Source organism: Macrosteles quadrilineatus, unplaced genomic scaffold, assembly GCF_028750875.1.
Source record: "Macrosteles quadrilineatus isolate MER2022 unplaced genomic scaffold, UCM_ALF_1.0 Scaffold_1__1_contigs__length_201487025, whole genome shotgun sequence".
In the NCBI taxonomy this organism is placed as follows: domain Eukaryota; kingdom Metazoa; phylum Arthropoda; class Insecta; order Hemiptera; family Cicadellidae; genus Macrosteles; species Macrosteles quadrilineatus.
In genome coordinates, this window is record NW_026542594.1 from 200,942,316 (window position 1) to 200,955,978 (window position 13,663).

General features: G+C 35.2%; 1 protein-coding gene across 3 annotated transcripts in view; it reads left to right on the plus strand.

The window, feature by feature from the left end:
• LOC128994313 (BMP-binding endothelial regulator protein-like) overlaps positions 1-13,663 on the plus strand; it is a 125,074-nt gene that overhangs the window by 31,325 nt on the left and 80,086 nt on the right. The window contains exon 2 of one of the 3 annotated variants that reach the window (XM_054418758.1): positions 7,663-7,743. In XM_054418758.1, the coding sequence (XP_054274733.1) occupies positions 7,668-7,743 (76 nt within the window). In that variant the 5' untranslated portion in view covers positions 7,663-7,667. Of the gene's footprint in view, positions 1-7,662; positions 7,744-13,663 lie in introns of those variants that run through there. The other 2 variants (XM_054418768.1, XM_054418777.1) reach the window with 2 other exon arrangements.

A 13,663-nucleotide genomic window follows, 5' to 3' on the forward strand; every position in this document is an offset into this window, starting at 1 on the left:
ATTGACTAGTAAATAACTAGTTTCTACGCTGTTATTTTCCTCCAGAAAAATATTTCGTTTCTACTATTGAACATAGTTGTTGTATATTATGTATAGGCCTACGGTATCTACTTTCATCGTAATGCTGTACTTTAAATTTTGGATGACTATCTCTTTTTTCTGCTTTAAAATTTTAATAGGTATACGGTTGAGAAGAATTATAAAAACGCATACTTAACTTCTTGAACCAAAATCGTCATACAATTTAAGATTTTGACAGTAGCCACAACATAGTTCCTGGATTTGCCAAGAAACCATTCATTTAATGAAGGTTCCTTCTAAAAGATACTAAAATAAAAGTTGAATGAAAATATAAATTTAAGGTGGCACACTGATATGAGAGGGACTCTCTTATTTCCTCTTTGAAAAATATTACACCTGATTCTTATACGTTGTATGCACTCTTCCATGGCCTCCTGGAATACAGGAACACGAAAAGAGAAAAGTGGCAACGCCGCAGCTCCGGCCTATACAACAGCTGTTGCACGATAACCCATAGTGGAGCCTCTCAACTGTGTTTATGTTTCCACGTATGTTATTATCATGGCAGGCCAGCCGCTGCGACGTTGCCAAACCAACACAGGTCCGGCCTTGTAAAAAGGGAGCTATGACTTTTCCACCACACAAAGTCTATGGTAAAACGTAAACATAATTAATAACTCCACATTACTCCATTTAATAGCGACATAATAAATAGCTTAGGGACCTGAACTAATGGATAAAACACGTGAAAACACGTCTTTGATAACATCTAGCCAGTGTTCGAAAAGTAATGTATCTTGGAGTTGCTGAAAGCTTACAACAGCTTGTAGATCTGGAGCGCCATCAGCTGGAATAAATCAAACAGCTGGACCAGTGAGATTACACAAATTAAAAGCCGACCGAGACTTGACATTCCCGCCAAAATGAACCGTTCTAATCGGTAATTATACGTGGGATATTTGGAAAGGCGAGAAACAGGTTGGCAGCAATGACCGGTTGCGGAAGGTTTGCCCAGGGCTACCAACCTCGCCGGTCATTACCAGTGTTGCCACCAGGAAGAAGTTTAATTTAGCGTGATCATATGTTGAAGAGTGAATAATAAGTAATAAACGCAAGAGATTTAAAAGTTACAATGTTTCTATAGAGGTTTGATCTTTGGCTAAACTTACTTGTGCATGCGAAAAAAGTATGTAGAAATCAATCTTTAGGGTGAATTTATTTGCACTATGCCGTACGAGATCCCCAGTTATTACGAATATCTTTATTTTAAATAAATATTATTTTGGAGGGAAAACTGATTGTTCTATCTTTACTTTCCCCATTTAATGCTTGGTTCATGTTTAATGTGTTTGTCTTAAAAACTGTTTAATTTACAAATGCTGTCTAGTCAAAAAGCTATTTGGTTGACCAAATCGTACATGCTGTTTATAATTTTCTTCATTTCTGCTTACACAACATGGTGTGTAGATAGACAGGTTGGTAAGCCATATAAGTTGTAAAATGCCTGTTGAGTCAATAGAAAATGTTTTCTTACAAATTCCAAACTTAAATAATATTAATCCATGATACAAATTGTTTATACCAGTAACTCCTGAGAAGAAATAATCTAAATCTGTTACCTAACAAAGGAGTACGTAATTATTGTTTGAGTAGCATCAGTATATTTTCTGATGTCATACAACGGGATAGTCCGATCAGATTCTTTAAAGTTTGATTCATGTTCTGAAAGATATCGTATATTACCAGTTGTCTTTGGATCTGTGTCGTATTGCATTGAATATAAACTTATGCATTGAATATAAACTTATCCATTGGGACATTCCAATATGAGTTGTACTGGAAAGAAATAATTAGAAAAAAAATTATAACATCGTATTCGATCAGCTGTGTAGGGAGGCTGCGTGGACCTGTATTTCTGTCTAGATATCTGAGCAGCTTTCTACAGTTTAGTTCCTGGAATCACATCTCTCCGATTGTCCTGGTTAGAATCTCGAGTAGGCAAAGTGTATTGCAGACACAGTATACCTTGTGAACTCGTTGTCTTGATGTATGAAACACTAAAACGATTAAAATTAAAAGATCTATTGGGTCAATGGAATTAAAAGTTCCAGCATAGTATAGCATCAATTTGAAACTTTAATACTAAGTACTTTAAAACTACCAATTCTTTCTCAAATTTGTTATACCATCTTGAAAATTTGTGCGCTACTTACTGTCACAAAATGAGCGAAAACGTTCTACGATCACAGATCTTTTGTTGTAGTTATAATGAAACACGTAAACTTCAAGATCAATCTAATGTGTTTTTTCTTGCGTTTGTTTGTTTATCCCAAGAAAGTTCGAGGAACACAACTCTGCTTCTTGTTGCTTACTTGTTTTAATTTCAAAGTATATTCATGAAAACAATCTGTGTCTTTTCTAAGGGCCTTGACATTATATGCGTATTTGTTATTGCAATAGTTTGTATTCATGAAGTTATAAGAACACGATCAGACTATTATTTTTTTCTCACTTTCTTGTACTTGTAAAGCCTTGAGAAAGAGATATTTAAAATCGTGTTTTAAATTATTTGTACTTATACTAGTTGAATTTCAACACCTTCATGACTCAACATACTTGGCTCAACATGGTTGCCTTGAAGGTTACATGCAGGCTTTGACTATTAATACCACTTCAGTATCCAATAGTCAAATGAGACAGGTTACCCTAGCAAGGGATCAATGGATCTCCAAAGAAAAACTGTCTTATTCTTGCTTGTTCTTAGTCAAGAATAGTTAAAGAAACAATATTTTATTCATCTATGTGATAACCGCATCTTTGTTCTTTCTTGTTTATTATAATGTAAAAACCTTTAAGGAAGCGATCTTTTTTGATCGCTGGTTTTTTTGAACCAATGAATTTTTTGACCAATGGTTGATCAATTCTAATTGCTCTAATAAATTGCTCTAATTTCTAATTGCTTTTCATAGTGAGGAATCGAAGATCCTCGATGAAGCGATCTAAGATTCTTTGTTCTTGTTTTTCCTACGGATCCACAAGGAGATTATCTCTATTTGGCTCTTATTTGTTATAATTCCTGTATTTGTTTCTATGAAATTTAGGATCTTCAAAGAAACAGTCTCTAATTATTTGTTCTTTTTTATAGTCATGACATTTAGGATCTTCAAGGGAGCAGTCTAATTCTTTGTTCTTGTATGTAGTCATGAAATTTAGGATCTTCAAGGAAGCAGTCTCTAATTCTTTTTTCTTGTTTGTGGTCATGTCCTGGCGAGGCCAAGGCTGTGGCCAAGAGAAAGCCTCTTGATTGACACCACAGTTCTGGACCTGGAGTCTGTAGTCTCAACCGTGCTGTAATTAATGGCTTCTTGTCTCGTCTGGACTCTGTAGACTCAACTACCGGTCCACGTGTTCGACTACTCGGCCACGTATATCGGATGAACCAATCGGTTACTCAATCGGTTGTGTATCAATCGATCCACCTTACAACTTGTATGAAGATTTAAATTTTGTGGATTGTGGGTGGAAAATAGACCCTCGCACACTCTTTGAGATTTCTAAGATTGACTTCACTGTATATATTGAGAAAAGCTAAACTTTTCACAATTGAGCCACATACAAACCAATGTTAATTAGACGAGCGTTCTATTTATTCTATGGTATACTGACCGATTTCGTAGGAACACCCGTAAACGTGGTTAGATTTTTCAACTATTTAACCACTTTTTTACTTATCGTATAAAATAATCACGGCTTGTTATTTTTAGCTAAGACACTTCACAAGATTATTGGGTGCTTGGTCAAATTCAAATTCACCAAATCACTGTGGACCTAATGATCGAACGGGCATATTCTGATGAATAGATGATCTTGATTTCTTGACGCAACTATCTTTTATTCTGAGCCATTCCTATTGACCAATGGTACATCTCTCGACTTCAACCGAAATCAATCCCTTCATAGCTAATTTCCTTGATAATAACCACCGAGAATTGTAATTTTGTACGATTATCAACGCCTTCAAGAGGCCGAGCCCGAGGACAAAGCTTGGAACACCGATTGTTTTCACAAACTCACAATAAACTAACTACTGAGAGAAAGAAACCATTCTAATTGCCTACAAGATGGCGGCCCATTGTATGTGCGATGGCCAATTATTGCTGGCCTGAGGCGGTTTTACCCATCAGCTTCTGTACTACGTCGCTGGAAGCTTCGCAGGCAATACGCATGCGCGCAAGGCTACACAGCTGCGTAGACATTACGCATGCGTACAAACAACACAGCTTCGTACAAAAGCTGCGTAAGAGTGCTACGCTTCCTGGTCCCAAAAAACCTAAGATTTAACATTCAACTGTTTTAAATCTGTGCCATGTATTTATTTTAATCGCATTCTGTACTTGTTAAGCTGGACAACATTTTTCGTTAAGAGATTTGCCAATAGTTTTTAAGCGAGGATTTCAGCGTTAATCAGTTGTTGATAAATGACGTTAGTAGAAAATCCTCCTCAAAACTCATTTTATACAAACAAATTGTAATCAAATTGTATCTTTACTGTCAGCCTCTATGAGAGTAAAAATATGGCCTTCATAATTGTTCATCAGAGTAAAGCACATTATATAATTTAGATAAACATTTCGTAGAAGATGAAAGAAACGCCATAAGCTTTAAATTTTACGATATGACGAAGACTACTAGCAAAAAAAAATTAAAATGGTATTTACAAATTATCCTTCTCCTTGAAACCTGGGAGATTTTTAGTCAATTCCGCTTGAAATTTTGAAGATCACCATGAATAAAAATAGTGAGTTGATTGAACTCTCGAGATAACCCGGTTAGAAACGTTTACTAATCGAATGAGACGTTACAATCCACCAGTCTCAGTTGAATAGAACGTGATTACAGGCTTAATTTTGTCGTAAATCTGTTTCCTAAACTTCAAAAAAGACCTTTTGGGTGGATAATGTCTTTTAAAATTCGATATAGTAGTCATAAAAGACTCTAAATGTGCTGAACAACCTTGCCTCCATCCTATGGAAAACAAACTGTCGCCCGTTGTAGTAAATTTCCGAAATGACTCACCCTAGAAAAATCCGACCTTGCCAACCACTCTGCTCGCCAACCATTTGTAAGCTGTCTGAGATGTCTGTTTGGTTGTTTGTTTGTTTGTTCACCTTGTTGGCTGGCGGGAGGTCTTGAACTTTACTACCAGACAAGTAGTCGGGTTTAGGAGACACAAAAATTATATTTTTGAATTCGAATCACTGGTCTATTGTGTAAGTTTACCCCAAACAACAGCAACCAGAAACTTTCCTTGATTCTCTGTGGGAAAAAAAATCTTAGTCCAATTGCTTTCGTAATTAATCCTCACAATTAGCATTCCCATTCGTGTGAATCCAATAGAAATCAGAGTATTTTTAACTCAACGCTCTCCCTTCAAGTAGAGATATTCAATCCATCCTTACCGATTAAGGTTGACCTATTTACTGTAGTGTGAACGTGCAATCCAAGTAAAATCCAAATCCATACTTGAAAAACCCATAAAATCCTTTTTGGCCTTAGCTCATCTTGCTTTCATCATTAATACTTCATCAAATCAATAATCTGTCACCTCATTAATTTACTAAATAAAATTTTATCCTGCGTTATTCCTTTTTCCATTCAAAGGTCATTTCTCTTTGATTTGCCGCTCTAAGAAATGTTGTTGACAGCTTTTATGGTTATTTTATTCATTGACCGCTGCGTTTGCAGTTTCTTCCCAACTAGTTGCAACAAAGTTAAAGTTTATTAGTGCAGGGGTCGACGTTATCATTCTTTTGATTAAATTTTACGACTTATTTACCACGAAGATTGTATGGTGAAATGCGCTTTTCATTTAAGCTAAAGCTACGTTGAAATCACTGAATAAAGATATATAGGTTTTAAAATCACTTATAACAATTACAGTTTTTGGTGAGCACTACAGGGTGGAAAGTTACAAGTTTGAAAGGTTGTAGCAGTTTACGTACACAACTCATAAGGCTTTGTTATCCATAAATATCAAACACGTACATTTTAATATCAGTAAGATAGTTTAAGTTTCAAGTATAATGCATTGCCAAAAAATAAAAGTATCAGTATTAGCAAAACTATGCAGCGCTTATCTGAAACACTTTTAACCGTACACCTCAGTCATACCGTCTAAGATTTAATTTTTCAATTTCTAACTTTTTCCACGTAGACAGTTAGTTTACAACGGGTGAAAAACATTTGTACGGTAATGTATTTTGATAAATAATTGCTCCAAAATAAACTTCTACAAGCAGTGACAGTTTCAGTATACTCCACGTCAACATTTCAGAAATTCAGAATACAACGACCTAATTATTATCAGTTGCAGAAGATCTAACAATTTTGTTTTTCCACTCTAAAACTTCCGATGATGCAGTTAGTTTCTCATCACTGGGAAGGCCAAACAAGCGGGGAGCAAAAAACAAAACGGCCACACACAAACGGCCGGACCGAAAGTAATGGTTAAATTGACCCAACACAGGGCCTTGCCGCCCTTTGGCCCACGAGGTTAGACAGCCGTGAAAATCGTCGGTTCCCAGAAGATCGTCATGAATGAGGTGCGCGGGTTGAATGGACGCTCGGCCAATGGGAAGAGGGTGGTTGCTGAGGGGCGGAGCTTGCAGTACGCAGGCGCTTCGCTCTTCTGATCCCCTGATCCGACGATGAGTCAGTTGTTTCCCACGTGCTCTGCCACCCTGTTCCTACATTTCACAGGTGCTATAATAGAATCTAAGTCAATCTAGAGTCGCTCCATACTGTTCCACCATTGCACAGGTAACTTTAATTGATTTGGATTACCCTTAGAAATTGTTCTGTATTTTCACAGGTGCCTTCCTACTTTCTTAACCCTCCCTAAAATTGTCCCAGCTGATTTTTGTCAACGTCTTGCATCTTATCATGTGACCTCTGAATCTGATGGTTTGTATGTTAACCTCTGTGCATGAATCTTTACTTCAGTTTACTCCTTGATTCATTATTTACTCATAAACAAGAATTCGTTCTTTGGATCAATTGATACGTAACTTCAGACTATCTGCACTTAACTAACTTCTGCAGGTAACTTCTGACATTCACTTCTTTAGACTAAAATTTAATTTGTTCCTCTTGAATCTTTTAATTGCTTCTAAACATGAATCAATTTTTTTATCAGTTCCCCACATGCCTTCCAAAGTTTTTTTTTCTCGCTTTCCATTTTCTTACCGTCTTATCGTTATTCTTTACACGAGTTTTTAATTTTAATTTCCTTCAATTATACTAATTGCTCCTAGACTAATCCCATCCCCTGAAGCCCTTCCCTTGCACCTATTCCATTTACTTCTGATGTTGTATTCGCACTCCTTAACACATGTTTTTAATTCAATCTACCCCTTATTTCTTGTAATTGCTCCGAGACAGGAATCCAAATTTTCCATCATCAATTACGTGACCTTTAGAGCTTTCTTTTGCTTATCCTTGTAAATTCCAAATTATATACTATCAATTAAGTCCTCTGGCATCATATCACAACTGTTTATGGCCCTAACATTTCTAGCATTTATGCTTCTGACTGCCTATTCTTCCTGGAGACATAACCTCTGACCTCCTGTTCTGTTTCAGAAGCCATGCTGTTCCTTGCCTCATTGCTCCTGGTGCTGAGTGGTCTTCAGGTTATGCCTGATGCTGAGAGCTTGATTGTGGGTAAGTAGTACTTTATTTGTTTTAAATACATTATTTTTATGTCCGCATCCTTTGCTACTATAAAACTTCTCGTTGTTTCACGGTATGATGTCTTGGATTCAGCATCGAGGAGGAAGTTTTTTTTAGCTCTAATGATGATGTAGTTTTTAAATATAAAAAGAATTATGAAGAATCTTGTGAAGATCTCTTCTGTAATTTCTTATCAATCTATGTACTGTACATACTTTGCCCTTATTTTAATTTTTATGAAAAAAATGTTCTTAAGGTAGGCCTACTTTATAAATAAATACGCTTAGGTATTTTATGTTGTATGGAGTAAGATTATTTCTTGAATACCAGTTACAAATAGTTAATTATTTGAATACTAGTAGTTGCATTGCAAGTAACGTGTAGTGACGAAAAATCTTCGCAAAAAGTCTTGCAAGGCTGCAGTGGGCTGAAAATTTTTAACCAGGAAGAATTGCAACCATTATACTATGGATGTCGAGTTGAAAAGAGACTTTAGACCTTAGTGATGAAATATACTATTTCTAAAGGGTTTAGTATATTGAGTCAAACACAAAACCAAGAACTATTCTCAAGAAATAAATAGAAAATAGAAAACAAGGAACTTCATCTACCAACCAAACTATTCTCAACTCCAGCTCACGTTTACCAACCGTATATCTCTCCCAATAGAGGATGGCCAGTTTATAACTAAGATAAATGATTGAACAAACCCCGCCAACATTGTATGGTCAATGCCGAATCTATGTTTGACAACATAATTTAGTCGACGCCAGTTGACTCCAATCTCGTGAATCTGAACTTTAGCACAGATAATTGGTCAAACTTGCGAGGTCGATCACTTTGAGAACGCTTTGTCTTCGGAATAATTCGATCCACATCACTTTGGTGCATTGGAGTATTTGCGAGGTGGTAAAGTCGACCAGTTTTTGGCTTGTGTTTCCTTAATAAGACAAATTGTTTTCCGCTTGAATCGGTATATAATGCTGTGTTTCCGTGAAATTTAGACATCCATCAGTACTAAGTCGAAGTAATATTGGCCTTTTAAATAATTTATACCATTCATCGAAAGATCATTTATATCACTTAATGGTGGTGGTTCAGTAATTGGATTTAATTTAACTGTATGTACCTAAGCTGAAGAAATATTGTAATAGTTTTTATGTTACCTAGTTTGTGGTTTGTTGGTAAATAATTGAATAACAATTTCGATAACTGAAACATCGAACTCACTTTTATATGTTTGCAGTCTTTTAGCTCATTTGAATTCCGATAGTGCACATTTATAAGTTAAAGAAATATATCGAAAGTGGTGATATTTCAACTGAGAATGATAATTTCAAACTTCCATTACTTCTTTTAAGTTTTTAAACCCTTATATTTCAACACAATTAAGTACTTTACTTTCTTAGGTCGATCATATAATCTGAGCTTTACCGTTTTAGTTAATTATATTAAATACATTTTTTGCTTCAATAATTGTTGGCCGGGATTATAAGAGCTCGTATAGTTCTCTCTGCTAAATGTGGCATAGTGCCTTTAATGAAATTCAACAAACTTTGCATTCGACTTATGTTAATTAAGTAGGTAGCTATTATGATAACGTATATGCAAGTATTAAAATAATCTCGTAATAGTTTGCGATTCCCTAAAATTTGTATTTGTGCTAAATGTTTGAAGACGTTTTAAATTCCCTTTGATTGTATTTTGTAAGTAAACAAAGGAAACTTTCAAAACTACAGCTCCGTAAAGATGCGTTTCTAAGGCATTGGTCCGAAAGAGTGTGACCGGCCGGATACCTCAGTCATTACAGGATTCCTAAATTCACAACTCCGAAGAACCCACAACTGAAGCACTGTTTCGAAAATTCGGAGCAGCGCCTCTCAAAGCAATACTGGACCTCGTCCATCTCAGGCTCATATAATCGTTAGATCGAGTCGTAATTATTTAAGTCAAACAGGTTTGCAGCGTGTTAAAGTTTGAAGGCCCTGAACCTGATTATGCAAGATAGGAGAAACCAATAGTTTCCATCCCTTCTCTTCCACGGGGTTTCATTAAAATATTAATAGACCGGTCGGCAATTTATACGCGGTCATTTGAAATCCTGGTTGTTTAGTGTGGAGAGGCTACTCTAGAACTGGGCCCATAAATAGCTCGTTTCGGAAAAAAATTATTCTAAATTGTTCCAGTGAAGACGTTCAGAGTGTTTATGTATTTATGATAAATTTGAAGTAACAACTTTGAGAAGTAAGTAGCATACAATACTGCTAGTTTGATTTATCTTACAAGCTACAATAGGTTTGATTGATCTTCACAAAATAATGGGGGTGCTTTATATCCATTGCATATTGTGATCAATTAAAAATTACAGATACTCAATCATATACTCTTATATGGACAATGTTTTGCTTGTATGAATGTATGTATGCTTTCACAAGTTCACGGCTTCGAAGATTTCCTTCAAATGTTGTAACTAATTTATATCTGTCCTAAAACTTGTTTACTGCTGTTAAAACTACCAACAAATAACTAAATACGAAAAAAATCAAATTAAAAGTCAAAATTTTTTAACATTGGCCTAATGGGTTGCCAAGTAACCATGTTGGTTGAATAAAATAACAAGCAATAGGTAAACAAAAGACTTGTAACATGTGTTTATAACAAGCCATCCACAGTATACTAGCACATTACAAAGAACAGTACAAAAGGAAAAAACATCAGTTGGTACTATTGAGCAAAGATTACACGGATATTACTCGATATAGGGGTACAATGTAAATAAACTACCAAACCATTGATCGGTCCCCAGGTACTAATAATTAGTTTTTACTATCATAATTGCTACAATCTGTTCAAAGTTGTTAATTGGTGAAGCTACTTTCCCTCACTTAGTAAATGTCTGCAGTAATTCAAAATTTTATGGATTTACCAAGTTTTGACGTCTCTATGAGTAAAGTAAAATACCCAAAATAAAACAATTTACATTCCAAAATTCCTTTACTCACATGTAAACCAAGACCTCCCTGTGAGTTGTTATCTGTTTAACATGTAGCTGCTAAAAGAAGAAAGTAAAAGCCTAACTAATTAGCACTTCCATGCTCGGTGTATCAAAGGAATTTTGATAAGTTTTGGTCAACAAGGGTTAAGCAGACAGTTTAGGTTTATGTAACTCACTTAACATTCCATGGTAACAAGAGATGTTTGGTATACTAATTCTACCAAAAGTGTTTGTCTACATGGTTTAAGAGCATGGTTTCTACGATCAACATGCGTACATATTTTAAATTAAATGTAATTTGTGCTAAGAATGAGGCAATGTCTTGTATTTGAATGGCTCTATAACATTTTGCACTTACTTTCAAGAAAGGATTCAAAACGATAGAAATAATTTGTTAGTGTTTCAGCAACTGAGCATAGCGAAATCCGTTTAATTTTTTTGTTTGTTTTAATTGTTTTTATCTAGATGACATAATACTTTAAAATGTTATTACATCAACTACCTACAGTACTTGTTTTTTGTGAATACGGTGTATCCATCCTACACATGCGTGAAATACTAATTGTAAGTACAAAAATATTTACTTTGGATACTCCAAGGGTAGACTTTACAACCGAATGTAAAAAATTGGCCTTTTTCGTATTTATTTGTCTTTTAATTAAAGTGCATGTACAAGGTTACCCTTGACAGTAATGACAGAGGACTAGTAATTGCAAGAAAATTTAGTGTTTTATTATGTTTAACAAGAAATAAACCGTAACAAACACTACTCTAAAATATACGGATGGAAATGCCTTTCGTCCTAAGCTGATCCACAAGATATAAAACCTACAAATAAGTACAGAATATGGATTTAGATTAAATTTATAAGACAATTAAATGGGGGTTTCAATACACTTTAGAGGCCATTTTGTCGTTTCCCACGTTTTTTGTTATTATATCAGTGTTGTTATTAGTTGCTGTTAATTCACTGTATATAATAATCTATTTGTAAACTATTTCATGTTTTCTAGCATTATAACCCACTATTAGGGAACAAATCTTAAAATGTCCCATTAAATAGGAGAAACACAAGCCTAATCTGCACACTACACACTGAAACCATTATAGCAGGATAAAGATTTTACTAGCATTATTCAAAAATGTTTTTCATGTATGCAAATAAACACAATTTCTACAAATTCGTCAGTGTACCAACACGACACAACGATTTTCCCACAATTCCCCATTGGATAAATTTCTCCCCGCTTTCTACCATGCTGCTGATCTTGCGATACTATCGGAATAATTACCCCCCCCCCCTTCCCCTAACAAGTCTCATTACAGTTTTATTGGCTTGCTTGTTTTTGCTGCAGTAAGATGGGATCTCCCTCGTTTATCGGTCGTGTCTCAGTCTGCTGACGTCGTTCTGTCTTCTGGGAATATTAAGAAAATGTCTATTGGTTATAGCGAATTTCCCATATTGGGAATAAGCTATTACTAAGTACTCTTGGTAAGACCTGGGCCCGGGACCGATTTACTTTTTCGTTTTGAGGTCCCCGCCAAAAACGCCATCCGTCCGTTTGCACGATAACTCGAGCAAAAACGATCCGATTTGATGAAATTTGGTACAAACGTGTAAACCTACGTTTATTCGAATGAGCTCGAGAACCAGCATAATCGGACTATGGGAACGGGGGTTTATGGGGGGTTTAATGGGGCAAAAATTGGGTTTTCACATTTTTACTCTAAAAACATATTTCACAATTTTTTTCCAAACCATTTTGTAGAGCTAAGAAAATAAATAATTTTGTATATTAAAGCGGTGTTGTATGCCCCACGGTTACGGAGATAGTTAAACAGATTGTTAATTTAAGATTCCCATGTTATTCTTATGGAGAATAAATAAACTGTTTTACTTTGTTTATGGATATATTTTAATCCAATTTGCCAATTTTGTTTTATTTCATACTGAGCGATCAACATTTCAATAAAAAAACCCATCTCAATATCTTCAATGTAGCAGCAAACCTCACTAAAATTAATGTTATTTAAATAGGAAATAAATCTGAAAATTTTAGTAGAAATCCAGCCGGGTAAATGGAAATTCGCTTAGTCTGCAGGTTTGCTGCGGTAAGGGTATTATTTTATTGCAATATAATTTTTGGGTAGTATTTCACCGATATTTTAATTGTTAATTGTCAAGGACATGGCTCTGTGAATTATTGGTCTTTTAACCGTTGTGATCGGAAAGTAAATATACGGTGGCGTAGAGGATCGACCCTACTTCAGGGCTCTGTCAATATTTTGAGTCTTGTAAACATCACAGACCAACCTGGCCTAAAACCGAAGAGTTAGACTGTTAAACTTTCATTTTTCTTAAAGATGACTTTCCATAGTCAGAAGATTCTCATAGGCCAGTTATTTGTACCTATTTCTGTTATTCTTACCATTCCGCAGATTTTCACCTGTTTTTCTACTCATATTTGCCCGATTCCCACTGTCTAAAACATCGAACTTCCTCTCTTTTGAAGGGTGGTTTCATTAAACATTCTTGCTCTAATGTCTAATTTTTCTATTCTGCGCGTTTCTTCCCCTTCTTTTCTAAACTAACATCCCTAAACTCAAAACGCCATGTTTTGAAACATTAACACTTCTCTTTTTGAATTACAGTTTCCTTAATCGCTAGATTCTCAAATCTATTTCTTGTTCTTCTTATGTGTGATTGATTTTCCCTTCTATTTGCTGTTGGTTTTGCCATTTTGCCCATTATTATATCATTTTCTTTTATCATTTTCTATGCATATAATCCCTACTTCCTCTTTTTTAAAGGATGGTTTCTATTAACATTTCATTCTTACTATAATCTCTTCGGACATCCCTCTGGATGTAAATTTTGCTTTTCTACAAATTTCTTATTTTTCTGCATGTCTACTT